The sequence below is a fragment of the Diabrotica undecimpunctata genome, chromosome 1 (genome assembly GCF_040954645.1).
Source record: "Diabrotica undecimpunctata isolate CICGRU chromosome 1, icDiaUnde3, whole genome shotgun sequence".
NCBI classification, from domain to species: domain Eukaryota; kingdom Metazoa; phylum Arthropoda; class Insecta; order Coleoptera; family Chrysomelidae; genus Diabrotica; species Diabrotica undecimpunctata.
The window spans coordinates 40,631,736-40,657,023 of NC_092803.1; the positions used below are offsets into that span (position 1 = coordinate 40,631,736).

General features: G+C 33.8%; 2 protein-coding genes across 2 annotated transcripts in view; one reads left to right on the top strand and one right to left on the bottom strand.

Annotated features, from left to right (window-relative positions):
• Positions 1–3,008: 3,008 nt before the first annotated feature.
• Positions 3,009–4,116, top strand: Bug22 (cilia- and flagella-associated protein 20). The gene is made up of 2 exons (XM_072528364.1): positions 3,009–3,365; positions 3,582–4,116. Exons 1-2 carry the CDS (start codon positions 3,090–3,092, stop codon positions 3,903–3,905), a joined length of 600 nt encoding a protein of 199 aa, XP_072384465.1. The 5' UTR covers positions 3,009–3,089; the 3' UTR covers positions 3,906–4,116.
• A 10,433-nt stretch (positions 4,117–14,549) lies between these two features.
• Positions 14,550–25,288, bottom strand: part of LOC140448368 (lysosome membrane protein 2-like) — an 85,161-nt gene continuing 74,422 nt past the window's right edge. The window contains exons 2-6 of the mRNA XM_072541458.1: positions 22,639–22,730; positions 22,416–22,576; positions 22,166–22,313; positions 19,105–19,305; positions 14,550–17,705 (exon numbers count right to left, since the gene is read on the bottom strand). Coding sequence (XP_072397559.1) covers positions 16,734–17,705; positions 19,105–19,305; positions 22,166–22,313; positions 22,416–22,576; positions 22,639–22,730 — 1,574 coding nt within the window. The 3' untranslated portion in view covers positions 14,550–16,733. The remainder of the gene's footprint in view (positions 17,706–19,104; positions 19,306–22,165; positions 22,314–22,415; positions 22,577–22,638; positions 22,731–25,288) is intronic.

The window sequence follows — 25,288 nt, forward strand, 5'->3', positions numbered from 1 at the left end:
AAGCAAGAAGAACTTCCAGATCCTGATCAAAATCAAATACCAAAAGTTCAAAATGTAGGCTCAGAAGACATCCCAGATACCACAACAGAGGAATTAAAAGCAGCTCTCTCGGAGATGAAAAACAATAAATCACCTGGAGAAGATGGGATAGTCATTGAACAAATCAAAGAAGGAGGAGAAACGTTAGTAAATGTGTTGAAAAAGATGTTTAATACTTGTTTGACGAGAGTCGTAACCCCCTCCCAGTGGCATAATGCAATAATAACCATAATGCACAAAAAAGGTGACATTTCAGACCTAAAGAACTACAGATCTATTAGTTCTCTCCCATATATACAAACTGTTCATGAAGGTAATAACAAAACGGCTTGTGAACAAACTGGATTTGTCACCAGTCACCCACCTTCTGAACAGGCTGGGTTTCGCTCCAGATACGGAACAAATGATCATCTACAAGTTATAAAAACGCTAATAGAAAAGTGTACAGAGTATAACAAGCCTATCTTTCTTATATTTGTAGATTATGAAAAGGCGTTTGATACTATAGATCATCATAAAATGCTTCGAGCATTGACTACCGAGCAACTGCCGCATTGACTACCGATATATCGCATTGATTAAAAGTATTTACGAAACTGGTACAGCTTGTGTCCGCCTTCATGAAGATACCAAGAAATTTCGAATAGAACGGGGAATTAGACATGGTGATACTATCTCCCCTAAATTGTTTACAGCTGTTCTTGAATATATGTTCAAGCAAATGGAACGAGGGGATAACATGGGAATTAATATAAATGGGGAAGATCTGAACCACCTAAGATTTGCCGATGACATCGTTTTAATATCTCATAGTTGATAAATCTGATAGTTGAATATCTGATAGTTGAATATCTGATAGTTGAGAGTTGATAAAGCTACAAAAATGCTGCACACGCTCTATAAAGTGTCAAAAACAATTGGTCTTAAAATTAACACCTCAAAGACAAAATTTAGTCATAGCATCAATCAAGTAATAGCTTACAAGTATCTAGGGCATGAGATTCGCTTAGGCCGAGATAATCAGATAACTGAAATACAAAGAAGGATAGGTCTCACATGGGCTGCCTTTGGTAGATTGAATAACATTTTCAAGTCTGTTATCCCAGTTTGTTTAAAAAGAAAGGTTTTTAACCAGTGCGTTTTACCGGTTCTTACATATGGTGCAGAAACACTGACTCTGACAAAAAGAACAATAGAAAAAATAAGAGTTACACAACGCGCTATGGAAAGATCAATATTAGGTATTACCATCAGAGATAAAGTACCAAACCTAGAAATAAGAAGAAGAACAGGAGTCACAGATGCAGTGGAAAAAATAGCCATGGCTAAATGGGCTTGGGCCGGACATGTTGCCAGATTAACGGATGATAGATGGACCAGAAAGATTCTGGAATGGCGACCAAGGCAAGAGGCATATCGAAGCAGAGGACGACCGCCGACTAGATGGACGGATGATATCAAACACATCACCACGAACTGGATGCAAGAAGCACAAGATAGGAATAGGTGGAAAATTTTACGGGAGGCCTACGTTCAGCAGTGGACAAATATAGGCTAATTGATGATGAAGATTGATAATATAAACATTTTTGGTCTGTTTATAATAACACAAATTGTTTTTTATTTTGATCTTGGTTGCGCTAGATATTTACACTGGAAGTTTATGAATCTTTCCACTTAGGTTGGTGGGAAAGTGTATGTTGACAAGAGAATGATTTTGGGTGATGAGATCACTGCTCGATAGATCTCCTAGCAGAGCAGTCGATTTCATTGTTTGAGTCCGGAGTTTTTGTCATCTAAAATTCGTTAGTGTAGCAGTTAGCTAGAACGAATTGATTATTAATTATTGTTACTAATACTTTATAATTATGTACTGCTAATAAAATTGGTGTTGATATTGGACTTACCATTACTTTGTGTGGTTCTTTACATATTTTATTGTTTAAATTCTGGATTACGGATCATTCTAGTAGTATATTGTTAAGATTAGCTCCTCTTCCGCATTTCAATAAGGATTATCTGGTATATCTATCTATTTTGTTTAGGTGTTGAAAGCTAGGCGTATCCTGGTCTCATTGTAATTAAAGTTGCAGTATGTGTTCTATTTATTAATAGGTATTTTCTAGAACCATAGTTTTCTTTTAAAATCTTGTAGTTTTGCATAGCACCCTTCTTATTGTTGATGTACGTTTCTAAATGTTTAAAAATTTTCATTTTTCGATTTTTGTTATATTGTTTGTATATATTCCTGATATCAACTACTATCTAGGATACGTCCCATAGTTGCTATAGAGTATAGTTATAGTGCATCTACCGCTTCAGTTCCTATTATGCACATGTCATTGTCTTCATGCCAGGGTATTATCATGATTATTGTCTTTTACTTCTATGATGAATCTTTTTGTCAATTTGCAAGTTTTATTACTCCATTATAATATTTTAGATTGAATACCCAAGAATACCTACTGCAAGAATATTATATGCATCAAATTTTGAACCAAATACCCAATTCAATTTACCCAATCTTACCTTTACTAAGATACAAATGATTAACGTAAAGTCTCTTAATACATATTAAATGGTTTTCTAGTATAATGTTATTAAATATTAGCTCTATTCGCCATTTAAATTTATAAAAGAAAAATTAAAATTTATACATAAAATATACATACATTTATATTACAATAATTAAACACAAAACCTTTAAGTTCGGCAACCAGAACTTCATAATCATTGGTTAAAATCGATCATATAGGTATATCGAAATTTGTGGAACTAATCGAAAACATTTTTATTTTAAAATTAAAATTGGATGATAATTTATCGCAATGTTTTTAAAATTATTAGTTTTAATAATACTGTATTTTATACATTTTGTGTAAATTACAATTATTGTCTCAAAGTAAATTCTTAGTTTTCTACTAAAAATTAATCGAAATACTTCTGTCAAATGTAGGCAACACATCAAACACATACTTTGTTTGAACGTATCTAACCTCAAATATCGTTTGTTGACATGTTGTACAAGATGATTTAAATCTTTCGTAAAAATGTTCAAAAACACTTTTCAAAGTGGGTTCCTCTCCATTCTATACAGCATAGGAAGCAAACCGCTCCAGATCTGGGACAAGAAATATAAAAATGGTCACATTAAACGAATCACGGACGAAGATATACAGTCTTTGGTACTAGAATTAATAGGATGCAATGTTAGTACCACGTACATTACGTGCCCTGCAGATCCTAAGAAGACTTTAGGTATAAAGTTGCCTTATCTAGTAATGATAGTGAAAAATTTGAAAAAGTATTTTACTTTTGAAGTCCAGGTAAGTAGAGTTTATTGATTAAACTAAATGTATTGATCAAACAAATTAAGTACGATAATGCAATAATAATTGAGTGCAAACACGCAAACGATGTTTAACACTGTGAAATACTAGATATGGTTGTTAAACTTCTATAAGTGATTTATGTCCATTGTTAAACAAACACTCTTGTTTGTATTTCAAGACCTGTGATCTACATCATTCTTTTTGTTTTAGATATTAGATGATAAAAATGTAAGGAGAAGGTTCAGAGCCAGTAACTACCAATCAACTACAAGAGTAAAACCTTTCATATGCACTATGCCTATGAGGCTAGATGAAGGATGGAATCAAATCCAGTTTAATGTGGCTGACTTCACAAGAAGAGCTTACGGAACAAACTATGTGGAGACTCTCAGAGTACAAGTCCATGCAAACTGTAGGATAAGACGGGTATACTTTTCTGATAGACTGTATTCAGAAGATGAGTTGCCTGCTGAGTTCAAGCTGTTTTTACCTATACAGAATAAACCTAAAGCACCTCAAACTATTAGAGCTTAAATGGTCTCCTGGAAATTAAGAAGTTTTTCTTAATGATCTCATGTTTCAATGATCCAAACAAAATATATTTGTGTTTTTTTTTTGGTTATTTTTATTTTTTAAGTGGGGAGAAGATGTAAATTTTGTTTTCTATCCTGTTGATGATAGGATTAAAAATGAACATGTACAAGTTCATATTCATAATAAAGGAGATGTCATTGTATGGATGCAACATTTTGCTGTTTTTTTTTTTTAATTTTAAGGGCTTTTGTTTTAGTTTTACTCATAATTTAACTTAATTGAGATCATTAACCCGTCTCAGTTTTTATTACATCTGATAGCAGGAGATTTAGTATTTTTTATTGACTATTACTATATCTGACTTAAACCTTTTTTTAATTACTGTTATTCTCGTAAACACCATTATTTTCTCATATTGTTAAGTGATTTTTGTTCCTTTAACAAAACTTGAGATCATATATATATAGGGGGCTAAACACTTATTTACATAAAATAATATCAAAAGCATTGATTGTCACATGAATTTTGTATTTTGCACAGGTCAATTGATTTTTGTGGTATGATTCATTGCTGTTACATTTTATAGCAATTCAATAAATTATTAATAAAACTGCTTTTAATTTATTAGTTATTTGGTAAACTATACAGCATGATAATTAAGATAACTTTGGGAAGAAGTAAAAAACTGTAACCAATTTTTGGACAGATACTTTTATTATCCTATCTTTTAGCTTTTGTTCTATCACTAAATGGGCAGAATCCACTTTCATTTGTTTATGGCCAGACTCAAGAAATTTCTGTTCTATTGTTATATTATGATTTATTGCTAAATTCAGTAGGGCATTGGCCATAACACAATTGCGATTTTGATATAGTCGGTTCGCTATTCAGTAATTTTTTTTTAAGTTTGTTACTTTTTTACAGACTAGAAGTGGCTGGAAATTACTACAACCAAGCACACGAAGTGTACTAATTCTTCTTTTTTCAATGAAAGAAGTCTGTAATAAAAGTTTATTTAAGCTGTTAATACTGTGAGCTAGGAACTTTTGTGTTGTAGGTTTCCAGCTATGAATCTGTCAAAATATGCCAGAGTTGAGCGAATGGACCTTAGCTACAGCCATCAGTAAAAATTGTAATGGTCTCCCCATCCTCATTCCCTTTCTTAGCAATTTGGGGAAGAATGTGGGTTTCCAAAAACGATACCCAAATACTCACAAATTCTTCGGCATTTAGACAACCTGCGGCTTCATTCCAAAGATAACAAAATACATTACTATTTATTAGATTGTAGAAGCACAGACTGTGCACTTGTAGTTTTGTTCTATAATAAAGTGTTCTGTCGTTTGATTTTGGAGCCATCAACACTGCTTGTAAATCAACTGTAAACACATACTTTCCCATCTTTTTGTCCTTTTCTTCTGTGGCTTTTGTTTTTCTTTGAATGTGTGCTTTATATTCATCTTCCGAAATACTTCCATTCTTGAAACAGATACATTTTTCACAATCATCCTTTTTTGGTTGGTACAAGGCCAAATTCTCGTTTTCAAAGGCATTGGAAAAAGTGGCTATTGACATCGGTTCACTTTTTTTTTTTAATTTGCACCACTCGTTAACATAGAACTTGTAGAGAGATTGTTTTGATTTCCATTCTGCTTATAGGTATTTCCTTTGGGTGCTCTACTCTGCAGTAGTGTGATGAACTATCCATCTCCCGATTCCCAGTATATTCAAAAACATGGTTCTAGACATTCTAAGATTCTGGTCGTTGACCTTTAAAAAATATTGCAGCGTTTGTCCCCTTTTTGCCTCCTCAGATTTTTTTCGATTTCTTGCCCTTTTGAGAGCTAGAGAAACAACATGACTGTTTATAAATGTCTTTTTTTTTCAGGCCATTTTCCAAAATGCTTCAAATATCGTTTGTCTTGTTCTGTCAAGAACAGTCATTTTATAGTACCTGTCTCTTTTTTGCATTGACATCTCGGTTTCATAGCACGAGGTTCCCTTGGTTCTTTATAGTTCAATTTTCCTTCTTTTTTTTTCTCTTGCCTAAATATCCTTTGCCTGTTTTCTGTAATCGTTTATTTTTTTGTGCAAATCAAGTTGATTCCTGCACTTGAAAATGTTTTTTTTTTTTTCTTTTCTTACTCTTTGGTGGGTATTCAATTTGACTTGAATTTGACTACTTGAATCTGTATCAGAGTAATTGACAATCTTGTAGCTCCTGCTGGTGTCACTTTCAGAGATATCGGAATAAGGGATTTCAACACTGTGTGGCAGCTGGACATTGCTATCATCAATATCATTGTAATTATTATTATAAGAGGTGCTACAAATTTGGTTATCATCGTGAGTTTTTGGTTCAATGGGCAATGGCTGTAATTCATAATAAAGCGTACCCTGATTCTCACCTAGATCATTGGATGTATTTAGATCAAGAAAAAGAGGTTTTTCAGTATCAGATAACATATCAATAACCTCAAGTTGAACATTCTCAACTGTTACTAAACTGTTTTTTTTTATGTGTGTCTGTGTGTGTGTTTGGTGAGTTGGCTTGGAAACTAGTCCTTTAGCCACAGAATTGTAATGTAAGATATTAGTTTTTAAATAATGTAACCAACTTTAAATGAAAAGTTACATATTAGTTCGTATACTTCTCTACTATCTAAGGAGAGTAAATGGGTGATGTTTATGGGAGTCTGAATTTTAAGTTCTGATAGTTTTGAATACAGCTGATCTGTTTCATACCTATGTTTATCGCACTTAAAAAGAATATGGTTGATGTCACATTGTGATATATTATCGCATGAGCATACCCCAGAAGGGATAATATTTAACTTAGCCAAGTGAGCTGGGAATGCACCGTGATTAGTTTTCAGTCGAGTAATTGTGGCTGTCAACTTCTTTGGCATTGCATATTTAAAAATATAGTCATTATCTTGTGGTAGGGTAGGGTGGATAGTATAATATTGATTATTTGAATTCGTTGCTATGTTTTTCCATTTTTCTTTCCAATTTATAAAAATTTTGTTATAATAATGTTGTAAGTCCTCCAATGTAAATATGGGAATATAGAGTCCAACATGGGTCGCATCTTTAGCAAGCTGATCAACCAGTTCATTTCCCTCGATACCTATATGACTTTTAACCCAAATAACTGTAATATCTTTACTATATATTTTATTTTTAATAGCACAAATAATATTATTTCTTTTATGTTGAGTCATATCTGAGTTTAATCCTTTAATGACCGATAATGAATCTGATAATATTATTGCTTTATTTAAATTGTGAATCTAGCCAATCTAATGCTTTTTCGATAGCTACCGCTTCAGCAGTATATATTGAACAATGTGATGGAAGTTTAATTTTCAAAGATTCGCTTTTATGTGGAATGTAAACTGCGCAACCTGTGGCACCATCCTCTTTTTTGGAACCATCGGTATACATTATTACGTGATCATTATAGTCACTCAATATGGATCTAAGTAAGACAAAGTTTATTTGTGGGAATTCTGTGTACTTTGGTATAATGACTTTTGGTTTATTTAATGTTATCTGAAAATTAGCTTTATATAGGTATTGGTAATCTTTTTTCTTTGCCATAGATATTAGGATACTCATTAGTTTCTAAGAAAGCATCAGCAAGTGGAGGAGAATTTTTTATGCGCCAGTATTTATTTGAGAGGTTTTCAATAGATAACTCATACAGTTGACTAAGTAGATTATTATTATTTAATCTTAGCTTCAGGATATGTTTAATTGCCATAATTTCTCGACGATTTTGAAGAGGTATTTCATTACTTTCAGCAAGTAGTACAGGGCAAGGAGTAGACTTCATGGTACCCAAGCATATTCTTAGACATTTAAACTGAATGCGGTCTACAGTTAATAAGTGTGTGTTACTGGCGGCACCATACAGAATGCAACCATAGTCTACAATAGATCGCACGTAGGCTCTGTAAAACATCAATGCAACTTTGGGGTCAGCACCCCATCTTCGATTAGTAACACATTTAAGAATATTAATACCTTTTTCACACCTACTTTTTATATATTCCACATGTTTTGACCATAAGAGTTTGGGATCAAGAAGAATGCCAAGATATTTGTATTCTTTGACAATAGGTTCTACCAATAATTATTAATGATGGCAGCTCTTGTTTCACAACTTCCGATTGATCATTCAAATTTTTTTGTTCGTTGATTTTTTCACGCTCTGCCAATATATCAAACATTTTTTGAACTCGCCGCATCTGCAATTAAAAATAAACAGGTATTAGGGACTCATTGAAATAAGGGAACCGAGTAATAAGGCATACTCTTAGACAAGGGCATACCATATAAAAGTTGGGTTGAAAAATTGATGCTTGAAATTAAAGTTGCATAATTGGTCTGAACACTGTATTTTATTGACGTTTGTATGCAAAACTTTAGCTCTACAAATCAACAAATTAAGCGTAATTGACATGCTTTATTTATTTTTAAATATACAATGATATATAATTAACCTTTTAAACAATGTTTTGGATGTGTTAAAAATAGTACTTTATAATAATTTTCAAGCATTTGAGCAGAACTTAACCCAACTTTTAGGTCTTCCAAAGTAATATTAACAAAATACCTGACAGATTTTATGAGAATTAATTTCAATCCACAATAATATCACACTATTAAAATTTATTAGTATAAAAATAACTTACCTGGTAAGTATTACTTTACTAAGTGTAACTTTCAAAAATAATAAATATCACTGGATACTCTCGACAAAAATTTGCGCAGTAGCAAGTCTAGACATGAAAAATGGTGTGACGCCGAGGACTTAGCAGTATTTACCTTTATAGGTAAATGGTTTTCGTATCCGGTAATAGATGGTATTTCTGGCATAATTAGGAGTTGGGTGGTTAAGCAGCTCATCGAAAAAGGCAAAATAGCTTTCTAACCATGCAAAAATATTATTTTACATTAAAAGTGGACTTAGCAGGTTAACACTTTATTGTGACGATATTCTAATTATAGTAATAATATTAATAAAAGCTTTATTGTTCAACAGGTATTAATTTATACGACAATTTTGCATTAATTTTAAACTTAATTTAAATTCCATTTACATTAATTAAAGAAAAGCTTTACCAGTCATCAAATATCTAAATGAATCTTAGCCATTGTGATGAGCTGATTTAGACTACAGTTGAATATATCACAATAATTTACCAAATAATTATAATTTTCACATATAACATATCATCATCATTCTCTTTGCCTTTATCCCTATCAGGGGTCGGCTTCCCTAAATTCATTTTTATAAGTTTCTGTCCTGGGTCATATCAATTTTAATACCCTTTACCGACATGTTGTGCCTAAGCATCTCCCTCCAGGTCTTTTTTGGTCTTCCTCTCCTACTACGTCCAGGAACCTGCATCTCAGCAATTCTTCTCAACGTTGAACTTGATCAAAGTATCCTAACCTGTGCTCTCTCATCTTGGCAACAACTGAAGCCATCCTTAGACTTCCCTAATATCATCATCAACCTGTATGCGTCCACTGGTGGACATAGATCTCCCTCAGCTCTTTTCATCTGTCTTGTGCGGCTTGCATCCAGTTATGCTAACACGTTTCAGTTCGTCAGTCCATCTAGTTAGTGGGCGTCCTTTGCTCCGTATTGGTTCTTGCCTTGGTCTCCACTCTAATATACGTTTTGTCCATAGGTTGTCTGATAATCTGGCGACATGTCCTACACAATTCAATTTTAACGACGCATTTTTTTCGATTCAGAGAGCCACTAAACATCTGGTGCTCCATAGCCATCTGAGTCACGCGAATCTTATTAACTACCTTTTTTGTGAGTGTTAATGTTTCTGCTCCATAAGTGAGTACAGGTAACACACATTGGTCAAAAATTTTCCTTTTGAGGCATATGGGTAGATCCGATTTAAATACATAGTTTAATTTACCAAACGCTGCCCAGGCTAATCTTTTGCCATGTGGGGGCTCACATGTCTGGTTATCTCTGCCCAACCGAATTTCATGTCCTAAGTACTTATAAGATGTAGTCTGCACAATATCCCTTCCATCAACAGCAATATTTCGATTTAGCACAAGATTAGTTATTACTTGCGTCTTGTTCATATTAATCTTAAGTCCGACCTCCAAAGAAGCATGATATAATTTTTCAAACATTATTATTGCATCATCCATACGATCGGCTATAAGGACGATGCCATCTGCAAATCTCAAATGACTGAGCTTCTCTCCATTTATGTTAATATCATGCTCGTTAAGATGTGCCTTCTTACAATTGTGTTCTAAAAGCGTCGTGAGTAGCTTTGAGAGACTGTGTCAGATAGTCTTACGCTAGCTGTGGCATTTTGGTAGATATATTTAATTATATTAGTGTAGCGATGGTCTATTCGTCATTCTGTCAATGCTTTTAACATTTTCTGATGGCTTATAGTATCGAATGCTTTCTCGTAGTCGACAAATATCAGTGCCAATAGTTTGTTGTATTCTGCAGACTTCTCTATTAGGTTCTTTATCACTTTAGTCTAGTAATGGTCGTTAGTGCTGTATCCCGATCTAAGTCCAGCTTGTTCTCTAGGCTGATAGAAGTCTAATTTAGCGTCCAGTCTTTTTTGATAATTTTTGTGAAAAGTTTATATGTGTGAAAGCAAACTGATAGGAAGGTAGTTTTTTAAATCTGTTGCTGTCTCCTTGCTTGTGTAATAAAGTAGTGACTTCATTACTCCATTGCGAAGGAGTTTTTCCTTGGTAGATGCATTCGGTAAAAAGCTTGGCCAAAGCCTGGATAATTTCATTTTCTCCTAGTTTGATCGCTTCGATCACTACTCCGTCATCGCCAGAGGTTTTGTTATTTTTCATTTCTAAAAGTGCCGTTTTCATTTCGTATGGAGTTATTTCTGGCATTAATTCTGATTCCTGGTTTGTGATTTTGGGCAGGGGCTGAACCTTCCTTTCGTCGATGCTTTCATACATTTTGAGATAAAGGATTCGAAAACCTCAAGGATTTTGGTTCCATCAGTAGTAATGTTTCCATCTTTGTTGTTTATTTTGTACATCTTTTTCTTGCCCCTGTTGTTCGTATTCCGCCTGAAACTTTTGTTTTCTTGAATTATTTTAGTTATTTCTCTTGTATTGTTTTCTTTTACGTCTTTTCGGATTGACAGGTGGATATCTTTATTTAATTTCTTCATTGTTGTGTAGTTGGAGCCGTATTTTTTGTCAGCTGTCTTCTTTTACTTATTACCTCTATATTTTGGCTAAATTTTTCTTTACTGGTCACAACGTTCGTGCAGCACTCCTTTTCCGTATATTTTAGAGCTCTCATTATGCCATCATTTGCTTGATCTACATCTTTTTTTCGTCTTGCAAGTCTTGTATATGTCTGGTTAGTGTATCTTCATACATGTCGTTGTTTTCTGGAGGAATCCATTTCTTTTTTCTTGTTTTTAGGATCATCTTTTTTCTTTCCAATTTGACATTTAATAGTATCTTAGCTCGGATTAATTTGTGGACACTTCCTATTGAAAATTTGTTAAGTACTTCGATTAAATATATGGCCCTATCTCCGCAATGTTATTTTCTTAACGTGGGACGCTCTATAGGCCAGGAACCCTACTGTACCTAAGGATCCCTATGGGCCAATATATTGTTGCCTATATCCCGCCGCTAGGAAGCACGTACTTTATTCGGGATACTCACAGATAATACATATGGGGGAGTTTAACATCAGATTTGTTCTGGCTTGTGTAGTTCTGAACGTGGAAACATTTCTAACGGGATAAGCAGGTATATTAAAATGTATTTCACATAATGACGGTATTAGATTTTTGTTTTGATGCAGGGCAGCGACAACCGCTTTTTTTTAATGTATTTGTTTAAGAATATCGGGGCAGTCAATTGAATTATGTAACAATTTAAATAAAAATGTTAGTGAAGCAGAATTTCGACTCCTTTCTAATAAAACCATGTCTAAACTAGTAGATAACTCTGTATTTCTGACACCTCTTTCTGGGCATATACCGTTAATCTTAAATTACAAGTATTTTAAAAAATTACGGTGCACCTTTTTAATCAACTAAATATGAGCTATATAAAAAGGAGACCAAATTATAGGGGCATATTCTAGCTTATAACGTACATAAGAGAAATATAGCAATTTGATAGTTTTTATGTAAGTAATATTTCTAACTATTAAGCTTCAGAAAATGTTGCATATATATGTTCAATAAATGAAAGTTTACAGTCAAAAATTATCTTTAATTTTATTTACATGTTCCAGTTCGCTATCATTAATAGGATAAACCTCGTTTGTAGTATGTATTATGTTTCCTAGAGTAACTTACAACTAAATAATATAGATGCATATATGCACCTATATTCCTTGTTTAAACTTTATATTTATTTGCATTAAGACTTAAATAGTTTTCCTTACACCATTCAGATCATTCTGTGTAGTGTAACATCATCAGTTAATATCATTGATATTAATTACTGAGTAAATTTTTGTATCATCTGCAAATTATGCAAAGACAATGAGATGTTCTTCATTTTGAGTCTTCTCTACAACTGTTAACTCGTCAGATTCGTTTTCTGATGCAACATTGGATATTGTGTTTCGTTTTTGAAAGTATGGTATTAAAAAATTTAGCTCATCTTCGTATTTCCATTTTTCTTTCTTCGAAGACTTCTTCTTAGTTAAAAAAAAATATTTAAAATCCTTTATAAAAGGTATATAATTAAAACACTCAATCGGGCTATGTCACAAAACGTTTTCGGAATCTATATTCCATCGTCAGTGTGTCTAGGTGTACCTACATGTTTTGAGCCACTAAATATTTGGGTAAAAACCCGTTAAATGTTATTAGTTTAAGGTTACATTTTTCGATCTTATATGTTAATATGTTAAAGTTACCAGTGGAATTGATAACATGGCAACCTAAGACTCTAAATGAGATTGCTGGTCCTGAGACAAAGTGTCTACGAGGACTTGTTGATAGCAACTGATAGTTAATGGAGATTATGTTATCGCCGATGTTGTTTCTTAGTTTTATCTGAAGCTCGTGGATATTTAGGGGTTGGAATGTGTTGAGGAGTACTGTTTTGTCTGATGAATAGTCTTTTAAGTGGCCTGTTCGTTTAATTTTAAAATTTTATTTAGATGTTTTTGTTGTCAAATATTTGGTGGGTGTTCTATAATGTATTTGTAAGGGTTATATTGGGTCTTGTTGGGTTGTTTTGTGTGTTTGTGTTTCGTTTTTTGTGTTTTGGTTGTAAGGTTAGAGGTGAAAATTCAGTAGGTATTGTTTCTGTCGCAGGTTCATGTCTATTAAGTTTATGTAAAGCCAATTTGATACCAGCAATGTACCATGAGTTTTATAACTCCCTGCGGCCTGCTAGTGAAGACATTCTACCAGAGTGCTCTACAGATCAAGAAACTTGTTCCGAATATGAATAATAGCAGTGTATTGTACTGGGCAATTTGTCGTTAATTATTATTATAATTAGTGTCACAATGTCATATATAACAAAAATTTTTATTAAAAATCCTTTACAAAAGGTATATAATTAAAAAAAAACCAATCGGGCTTCGGAATCCATATTCCATCATCAGTGCACTAGGTGGGTATACATGTATTGAGCCACTAAATATCTGGGTAAAAACCCGTTAAAAGTTGTTTTTTAAATTTAGTTTAAATTAAATTAAAATATTATGATGTTAAAGTTACCAGTGGATTTGGTAACATGGCGACGTATGACTCCACGTGAAGTTGCTGGTCCTGAGACGATGTATCTACGAGGACTTGATGAAAGCAACTGAGTTTTCGTTGGGAGGGTCGATTACATCTCGAATTGTAATACCAGTAGGTACTTTTAGAATAGTCTGTCTATGATTTTATGATCTAAATTAACTCTGAAATATTTGAAGATTATGCTAAGAGTATTTCAAAGAGCTTATTAGGTCTGTATGAATTATCATTAGTGTTTAAACTTTCAAATCCATTTATCTCAAAAGTTACAATTTTGACTTAGTGTCTTTTGGTCGTAAGCCCACGATATAGAACTTCTTTATATTTTGAAAGATTTCTGTAGATTTCCGCCAGAAGTGGAGATTTTTTCTTAAACCAATACTTTTAGTCAAATCTAAGATAGATAAATTGTGTATACCTTTGATAAAAAATAATGTGGTTTTCTGCTAATGATGAAGAGCTACATATATCTGTTGGTATAGGTACTGACTCCGCAAATTAAATGGACGTTCAACTGCTTCAATTTCCATTACGTCAATTGGTGTAGATTTAAGATAGGTACCCAAGGCACAGTAGTAGACATTTATTTTCCTGTACTTCAATTTTTTTTAAAGTGTGTTTCCGTACAAGTGACGGCTACAATAAAAAATTGGTCGTATCATAGATCGATAAAACATTAAACTAATGTTGGGATCTGCACCACAGTTTGTTTTAGAGAAAGCTCTAAGGATATTCATAGAATTTTCGTTTTTTTAATCCTTCTGGAATTTTATGTATTCTAAACCTTACTTGTTCAATACTGTTACTTATTGGTCATTTCAGGTCATCCTGTATTTAAAAAACTACCATTGCTTTTTGGTTTGTGTGGAAAAAAATCAAGTATATTATTAACATTTATTCGTAATCCACAACATTTTTACAAATGACACATATAAAACCATAAATATAATTACATTCTATTTCTATCACATTTTTGTACAAAATATGTCCAGTCAAACTCAGCTGACACTCACAAAACAAAATTGTGAGTCTAATTTTCCATTGAACGAAGAAGCATAATTGAAACATTGAAAAATGCTGGATCTAAAATATTTAAATATAGTAATGTAATTTATTTCGTTTTTATTTATAACTAACAATGTCTAAATTATAATACTGCTTCTTCTGTGCATACATATTGTACAACATTCAATAGTTTCGTCAATTGGGCTTGCCTTGAATACCTTAAGTACTTGATACATCACAAGATAGAACAAAAATTAAAAGTATTTCCTTATTGTTAAAAATACACCTTTTTGGTCTAGTCTATGTACAAAAGCTAATACTAATGGACGTAGTGACACGAAGGCAATTTTAGGCTTTCCTAATTGTTCTAAATACGTTAATATAAAAGGACAAACATTTTACCTGTTACCATAGACACTGAATAAATAAAAATCAGAATGCCTACTCTCACATGCTGCCTTTGAAGTGTGTAAGCCCGCGATCGCCATATTTTAAACGGAAGCATAGACTCGGATTGAGAAATTCATGACAAGCTACGACAAAACTGTAATTTAAATTTTTAGAGATTAATAATTTAGTAAATTTGAAATAATTTAATCTATACTTCAACTAAAAGTACGAATAAAATAGTGTTTATGTCTATGGTTGCCGTAAATAAATTAAACCGGGTTAATTTTTCTATGCACACAAAATAAAATTTCACTGAACAGCATCGGTTCCGTTTAAAACATGGCTGATTCCGTCTACGCGAACGAGATGCGCGTACTTATCTTGACAAGTAGAGTAGGCATTCTGATTGTTTATTATTCTGTGCCATAGACATGTTTATAATTCAAAATTCAAGATAGACTGACTGCTGCAATACAGTCACGTCCCCTCAGTTCGGGGGAGAAAACTGACGAAAATCATTCCTTGTATCTCTGTCGAATGGGCGGGGTTTATCGACCACATGACCTTCTCATTGGTTATTTAGATCACGTGGTCGATAAACCTGACAAATTAGAAAGAGATGCAGGAACTGCTTTGCGTTAGTTTTCTCTGTCGCACTGGGAGAACGGACACTGAGATTTTTAGGTTATGAACTTGTAACTGTCAATTCAATATCCAGCAATATTCCAACCGTGGCTTAACAAATCAAAATTGAATGTCCTTTTTATTAAGTATGTATCAGTCAGTCTCTGGTGCGTTTTTAACGTTTAGATTTTGGTAAAGAACATTTTATGAAAATATTGATTGTTTACTGGATGGAAACCTTATGAGTTTATTTCTAGTAATTATACAATTGTAATTGTTTTTATAGGATAACTTATTATAAAAAATCTTTGGTAACAATTGGTTTAAAAAATGAATTTTATTTTACATTTTGGTTAATTTTTATAGAAATCAATTAATATACCAAAATCTCTAAGATGTCGCCTCTGATTGATTCAAGATCAATTAAGAAGCAGTTACTGGATGATGCTATAGAAGAGGATGAATCTTATTATATTCTCATTATTCATTACAGCACTATCCGAGTAACGTAATAATGATTGTCCGAGTTCCAACTTTGGATTTCAACAGATAGTTTAAAAATTTCTGAAATATATGCAATATCAACACAACAGGTATATATAAAACGTTCTGTTCAAATTTAATATGGTAGCTATTTTCCTTGCGATTATTCATAGCGTGATACTAGATCTTTGACAGTTTAGTATATATGTTTTGTTGTGGTTCAATAAAACCACCACCGCAATTTAAAAGGTGTAAAAAGATCATAAATATCCATGCGGGAAAGGAACATGGTGTTTTTTAAGTAATCTAGATCTAATGCTACTATATGCAACAATATTAGGTCGCATTTACATTCCGTTTAACAATATATTGAAGCTCAAGGACAATTTTATATTTTACTTTTTGCACTAATAAGTAGGTACCAAAGAGCAAAAGTGTTCCGAGTCTTGCCATTATTTCGTACCTTCTATCCACGGCAGCGGTACTATTTTCACTTAAATTCTATACTGCACTGGCATTGTACTTTTCAGGTCCGAATTTTAAACAATATCACAAAATATGATCATTTACTTATCCGAAAATCTTTTTCTTTAAAATACTGAGCAGGAATAGTGATAAGAGGTATTGGCGAGTACTCAGAGGCGATGCTTAATGATCTGGGAATTGTAGTCTTCGTGAAGAATAATGTAAGAAGAGCTGCTCCAGAAATGAATGCTAGTCCTAATATCCCCAATAGATAAACAACTACCTTTTGAAATATGGGTACTACGTCTACTACTACTCTTAGCAGAAAGTCCACTAGGGGCGGTAGTGAATCACAGGAGAGTTCGACCCACAGTATAGGAAGTGTAAGGCCGTTAAAAGGTCTAGTCTTGCTGTTAAACTTTGTTTCTCTAACTCCCAGGTTGATTTGGATTCTCAAAGCTGATTCATCCAGAGGAATGCCAAGTTCAGGCTGCATTTTAGCTATACTGCTGTGTTTTTCATCGGAGGGGTTCATACCATTAACACTTTCCACTATCTCTCTAGGAGAATTGAGAAAGTGGGGCTGTGAAAGCACTATAGGAATGTCGTAGTAACAAGGACCTATATTTTGCAACCCTTTTCCAGGACAATCCCCTTTAAAGCAAAAACATTCATTATCCTTATTTTCTTCTGGGCTAGCAAACATATTATTCGGCATTTTATAGTTGAAAGATCTAAATCCTTGCTTCGTGTATCCTTCTTCGACAAACTGCAATGATACAGGTCTGCAGAAAGCTTTTCTGAACAGAGTGATGCTTTTTTTTGTCATCGGTCTAGGATAAAAGGTTCCATCGAAAGCACCTTCGACTAATTGACAACGCTTGGTCGATGAAATTGCTTCGTCACTACCATCGTATCCCCACTCTGGCAAGCCCTGTTTCCCGTTCCAGTTGATGATGTGGTAGTCCGCAAGAGTTTCGTTTTGAGTAAGTATATTGGGGTAGCGTGTTTTCCTTCTATCCGGATACAGAGCGATAGTGACGTTATTGCCGTTATCTCTGGATAGAAGCTAGAAAAGATAAAAGAACATTAAAACTTAGTGCAATGAATTACATTAAAATTTGTTGATTTTTAAATATTATATTAAAGCATTAAATATAAAATAATTTTAAGCAACAACGTTTACGTCATATCATGCCATGATACGCCAGAACGCTAAGTTAGTGATCGTCGGTCCAATTTCGAAAGTGCAGAAATAGTGAAGAAGTAAAGAAAAAACATAAAGATCAATTCTTAATTTTACGGTACCTACATCAGATTAATTAAAAAAAAATTTATTGATATAATATACTGCGAAAGGATAGGAGTAGAGACGAGTGGTAGAGGAGTAGGCTGCTCGGCGGCAACCTGTTAAACGTGCGAGGTCGGGACCTTATTCCTACCTGAGTTCACTTGTTCGCCCGTATTTGGGAGGCACTACGGGTCGGGTGTTCGTGTACCAACACAGGCATTACGGGGAGGGTGGAACCTCACGCCGCGCAGCCAGCGTGCCACCCTCAAATGGTGTTCACGTAGGAGCAATGAATTCGCTTACGGTCATTTGCCGAAAGGCCAAGAGTACCATGGTCACGCTGTTCTCTCTTCGTGAAAGAGGGTTGACACGAAATGTACTTCATGGCTCTTCAGCAAGTGAAAGATTTCCGCAAATGGGAAAAGGAATTAACCTTAAAAGGTTTAAGTTCCCAAGTGTTCCCTGTTTACAACTGCTAAGGAAAACTGTAAAACAATACGATTTAAAGACAAAAACAAAACAAAAAAAGTAAACAGTAATTATTTACTATTCAAACAACACTATTGGAGCCTATTCCACGTGTAATTCAATATGAATATCACTAATCTATAGTGTTCCAAAATAGACCATTTCTATGTATACCGAAGATTGAAATTCTTACAAATAAAAGAAATAGATAGTTACATAAATTAGTTAAAAGGTCTCACCACGAGTACTGCTATATTCCTTTCTTACAAATATGGATAACTTCCTTGACCACCTTCCATTCTTTCATTCATTTCCATATTTAAATTGTTCAACATTATCAACTGTTATTAACTGTCAATACATAGAACTAAATATGTATGTTCATTAGTGAAGCCTCAAACAGGTCTAATAGCTATTCAACTATTTATACATAGCCGTACAGACATTTAACATATTTAATCGTTAATCCTTTTAGAATGTAACACAAACTCTTTGTAATCTACAAATATGCATAAACAAACTTCTAAGAGATAAACAATAAAAAACAGGATAAGGTATAGAAACATATTTAAAAGTAGGCACCCTACATAAAGGAACAAATGAATAAAAGATGGAAGTTAAGTAGCAAATGGAAATAGGTTTAAGGACTAGAGATTTGATAAAAAAATACTAAAGAAAAATAAAGTAATTAATGATTGTGTATACATACCCTTTCGAAAATTCCAAATGTTCCAAAATCGATCCAACTTGGCACGAACTGATTTGCTATGGAAACCAGCTTGTCAGAATATCCCCAAAGATATTCGTGGATGGTTAGATTAATGAAAGATTCAGCGCCTAATGTTGCACTCAGTGTTGAGAAGCCAATGTTCGTAATGACTGAAGAATCGGCAAGAAAGCTCTGAATACCCTAAAAATATATTTATAGTTAGTAATACAAAATAAATATATAATACAAATTACTAATAACAATTTACTAGGTTTACTTCTTAAGTTATTACAAAAAGTGAAAAATAAACGAACAATTTCGAAACGAAATATTTTATTGATTTGAGAAACATATAGTCATAATGGATGTATAGTATAAACCATATTTGAATATATGAACAATAAAAAAGCTGCAGAGATATGCTGGCACTTTCTGCCACTTACGACTCCTCTACCTTTTTAATATGTGCTTAAAGAGATAAGAAATTCCAAACCCATGGCTAGCAGTGAAGGTTATCTATTTATTTATTAGAAGTGCAGCATAAGAAACACTTTTGTGTCTCTTATGCTGCACTCTTATTTCCAGAGTATGGAAAGAATACTTGGAGAAACTTTGCCACGACCTTAGAACAATACAAGAACCCACCATTCAAAAAAATTCAGGTCCCGAAATCCTATCAGAAGAAATAATGAAGGATGGAAAGGTACCGGGACTTGATGAAATTCCTGCAGAACTGCTGAAGCTATTAGATGAAGAACAAATAAAAATAATAACTGAAATATTTAATGAAATATACAAGGCGGGAAAAATACCAGTAGAAGAGGTTTGGACAGAAAGAAGAAATCTTAGCTGAGAAATTCGAGAGAATGGTTTCAAATACCAGAAGCTGCGAACATAATACATGCGGCACAAAACAGAGAAACCTATCGTTTGATGGTCGCCAACCTTCGGTAGAAGACGGCACATAAAGAAGAAGAGTTCGTACTATTGTCCAAAATACCAGGAGCAAAGGTTTGTGAAGACTATAGGACCATAACCCTAATGAGCCATCTGCTGAAGCTGTTTTTAAAAGTCATCCACAAAAGAATTTACCGGAAATGCGAGGAACAAATTGCGCCCAATCAGTTTGGATTTGTGAACGCCGTTGGTACAAGGGAAGCTTTATTTAGCGTGCAGGTATTACAGGACTACAAGAAGGCTTTCGATAGAGTCAGGCGTGAATAAATGATGGAAGTGCTGAAGAGGACAGGGATTGACGGAAGAGACCTAAAAATAATTGCTAACCTGTATTCGAATCAATCAGCGGTGCTCCGAATAGATGGAGAGTATACAGATCAGGTCAAAATCTTAAGAGGTGAAACACAGGGGTACATAATTTCACCACTGATATTTAATCTGTACTCGGAGCACATTTTTAAAGAGGCTCTAAAAGATATTGATGAAGGCATCTGAATAAATGGAGTCAAGCTCAATAACCTGCGGTATACAGATGGTACAATAGTATTTTCCAATACCATAGAAGGGCTGTAAAACCTAATGAACAAAATAAAGAAAACAAGTAAAACGTATGGACTGGATATAAACACGAACAAAACCAAGCTAATGATAATCAGCAAGCAAAACATAACTGGAGCAAATCTGTATGTGAGCCAAATGAGAATTGAGCGTGTCTTACAATACAACTACTTAGGAACTATTATCAATGAGTCGTGGGACAATACCCAAGAGATTAAATGTCGCATCGGAAAGACAAAAAGTGCATTATTTACTATGAGCTCTGTGTTTAAGAGCCATGACCTCACCCTAGAAACAAAAGGCTCCTTAAATGTTACTTGTAATCAGTGCTTTTGTACGGAGTAGAAACGTTGACATTAAAGGCGGAAACTCTATCAAAACTTCAGGCTTTTGAACTATGTTTCAGAACCATGTTTCATGTGACAGGCACCCTAAGCAGAATAAGAGATACAAGAAACTAACTGCATTTGGAATATACACAAAGATTTCAAACAGATTAAACTTTCTGGTCGAAGTTCTTAAACAAGAAGAAAAAAATGGATTTAGAAACCCCCATGCAGTAATAATATTTTTGTCTAAACGACTCATCGATAAATACGAGGAATTTCACCTAGACAACAAAATAAGTAAATATGTTTTTTGGACAACTAATCATAATACACAAAGAAAATGAAAAATGTAAAAATTTAAATAACACCCAGGCTTTTTTGGGTAGTATTTAGTAAATTATGTTATATTCTTAAAAACAAGAAATTTATGTAGAAGTAAAACGGAAAAAGAGGTCGGCCCCCAACGAGATGGACAGATGACATAAAAAGAGTGACTACAAATTGAAGTCAGATGGCGCAAAATCGGACTAAGTGGAAAAGCATGCGAGAGGCCTATGTTCAGCAGTGGACATTAGAGGCTAGTTGATGATGATGATGATGAAGACGGAAAGATAAAGAGCTATTGGAATTAGCGTCAGGAAACACAACGGGCAAAACAGGCGGTATTGGATTCCTAATCAACAAGAAATGGATAAGAAGAGTAGTAGAAATAACTATTATCTCGGATAGAGTAACTAGCTTAACCTTACAACTATCAAAGAGATAGTTGTAAGGAGAGATACAAATATACGTTTCAACGATTACTCATATTGACGATGAAATAGAGGAACAGCTAAAGCATTAAATAACAATAAAAGTCACTTCAAGTGTTTAATTGGAGACTTTAATTCCAAAATGGGAAAGAGAAATGGTAAGAAACAAGTCATGGGAAACTATGGAGTCGGTGAGAGAAATGAAAGGGGAGAACGACTGGTTCGGTTTGCACACTACCAAAACATGCCTATTGTAACCATTGTAGCCAGTGTAACAAATAAATTTCAAACAGGCAGCGACCACAGATTAATTAGAGTAAAAATTATCCTATATATTTATATATATATATATATATATATATATATATATATATATATATATATATATATGTATATATACGGAAATGTGGAAGGGTGACTACAATGAGCTAATTTTTACATAAATAATAATATATTTTTACTTACAATCAACGGAATATTAGGAACCAAAAGTGTATCCACTGAGGCATTTCCTATAGAACATTCTGAATAAGAAGTCATCTTTCTTAATGGATTAAAAGTTATCGTTCCATCTTCTTCATTAAAAGAAGCATTTTCGTGAGTAAGGTGTTCTCTAAAAGAAAATAAAATGTATTGGAAAATGCCTCGCATTTATTGGGTTATAAATAAATGTGAATGGATTTATTTAGGAAAATAAATGTTCATAATTTGTTACCTATAACAGTAAGGTCCAACTTGTGTAAGATTCAGTTTCTCTTCGCCTCGCAGAAATTGCTCTGGGTTAGTTACGTTGAAAATGTAGAATTTTAGAGTTGGCGCGTATGGGGGTGCCTGCCATAAACCATATAAAAAGTTTCCTGGTTCTATCTTTGACATCTGAAAGGGAAGGTACATATTTTAATATAAAAAAAGTCAATCTGGCGTTATAGTTTCCTTACCTTGTTAACGATTAGTTGTAGAGGATTGTATAAATATATGAGACATGAACTGCAAACCATTATAACACCCACCAACGCCAGGGTTAATATTTCTGAAACAAAAAACAACTAGTAAGTGTCTGTAAAATCAGGCAGAACTGCTGAATAAATTTGATCTTTGGTAATACATGCAACATTTTATTACCAAATACATAATTAGTTAATTGAACTCGAACCCAAAAATTTTGTCTTGTCTCGAAATTCTCGATATGTTATATGTTTGCCACAAATTCCATATTACATTAGGATTTAATTAAAAAATATACAGGGTGAATATTAATGACTGCTCACTACTTTTCATACCTCTTAGCATGAATGGTAAATATCTACTGGACCTGTAAAGATTAATCGATCTATTAGATCAGGCCTGCCAAGGTCATGTACGTTTCGGCTCGATTTTGGAGGCAATGCTTATCGCTGTGCCACTACTGCTGAACGCTTAGCGGCCGAGCCGACGATCGTGCGGTCTCATTTCAAAGAAGACAAATGTCCAACTGATGAAAATGTGCTCTTGGCTTTTCAAGCAGCAAGGGATACTTAATTAAATATTATAACAAAACCAATTGAATTTATTGTGTTGTTTTGCTGTTAGATAGTAGACCTAAATTAGAAACATTTAATTGGATTAATTGGGGAAAAGTGGCTTTGCCAATCATTGGAAAAAGTAAAAAAAAATTATAAAGGAAATTACTTTGAATTATCTAATGAAGACAGATCAGCACATTTGAATAATGTTACTTCTAATTCCGATCCACATACTATGGATATAAACTCATTATATGAGAATAATTCGGATAATAACAATGGGCGTAAAGAACTTATTGAATATTTGAATTCTAAGAAAGCAAATAAAGGTGAGAATATTTTAGAACATCTCGTCTCGTCTTGACACTTAATACAAAAGACTTGTCTCGATCTTGTCCCGAATTCGAGTCGAGACGAGACGGGATTCTAAAAGAGATCTGGAAACGATAATAATTAATAAATTGTTTTCGTTTATGGCTATGGCACCCTTGTACGCTTACTACTGAGTTGGAAAACATTCTGGGGACGTTTGTTAGCTTGGTGTTGGAATTCATATTTAGCTATCCGTTACCTGAAGAGACCAAAACGAGTTCTAAATAAATTAATAGTCTGTTACCAAATAAATAGGTGCTGTTACCAAATTAAAACACAAAATCTGGCAAATTGCGGTTACATAAACGGTCCCCTACCACATGTACAGTCATATTTGAGTTATTTTATTATTTATTATTTATTTTTGGCTGAAAAAAAAACAACAAAAAAATTTCCATCGTCAGATCTTAGGGTTGCTTATTGGGAAGAGTACCAGCATTATCTAGTAGAAAAGGTGCCTTTTGTGTCAACTTTTTTTCTGCGTATAAGACTTTACTTACAAGAAGATGTAACTTACATTGTGACATAATTTATCCCAGTATTATAATAGTAAACTGGAAGATTATGAAGTTTATGTTTTTCAAAATGTGAGGATTTTTTGGATTGTCAGTCACAATCAGTTTAAGTCTATGACTGCTAGACGCTAGACGAAAACGCTGTTTCGTCAGAGTTATAAATTTGAGACAGTTGTAGATTATTTTCTGTATTTTTAGTCTCCAGTTCATAGAAATATTTCACCATTGCTTCTTCGTTGGCACTGAGCAGTTAACCTTGAATGGTAAGCTCACTAATCCCGTGACATTTTTTAAATCGGTGTAACAAACCACTAAATATATTGAAAGGTTCTTTGATTTGCAAGTGTTTGTGAAAAATCTCCGCTTGCTTACATACATTGGCTCAGAACTTTGTAGCCTCTCTGACCTTTTTGCTGAAACCACTTGGAACAGACATTGGGCGAGAAGAAACAATGCCAGATGAATGGAAAGAAGGGGTTATTGTACCAATACACAAAAAAGGAAACAAAAAACAATGTACTAACTACCGGAGAATAACACTCCTAAACACCACCTACAAAATCCTTGCAAACATCCTGCTAGAAAGAACCAAAACATACACAGAAGGAATCGTTGGAGATTATCAATGCGGATTTAGACCGGGCCGCTCTACCATTGACCAGATATTCACAATAAAACAGATAATGGAAAAATGCTGGGAGTTTGATCGTGAGCTTCATCAGATGTTCATAGATTTTGAACAAGCATTTGATAGAGTATGCAGGGCCAGACTGTGGACAGCGATGCAGGAACTTGGCTTTCCAAAAAAACTAGTCAGGTTGATACGGATGTGTATGGAACGGTTACGATGTAAGGTGAGAGTTGGACAACAATACTCGGAGACATTTGAAATAAACAATGGACTAAAACAGGGAGATGCACTTTCACCACAACTCTTCAACTTAGCTTTGGAACACATAATCAGAAGTGCAAGAATTGAAAAACCGAACTCCAAACTTACTACTGGCATTTGCAGACGATATCGATCTAATAGGAAAGACACGATTAAGGATGAAGGAGACTTTCGTGAGGTTCGAGAAGCAAGCAGAGAAAATGGGGCTCCAAATCAACGAAAATAAGACGAAATATATGTATATAAGCCGCAATAATCAAAGCAGAGACAGAATCGGTCAGAACATCACCATCGATGACTTTAACTT

Bases quoted from the DNA above. Each gene is read 5' to 3' on its own strand.
- Bug22 (XM_072528364.1), top strand. From the start codon at position 3,090: ATGTTCAAAAACACTTTTCAAAGTGGGTTCCTCTCCATTCTATACAGC. The intron at 3,366-3,581 runs GTAAGTAGAGTT...TTTTTGTTTTAG, and splicing joins ATTTTACTTTTGAAGTCCAG to ATATTAGATGATAAAAATGT.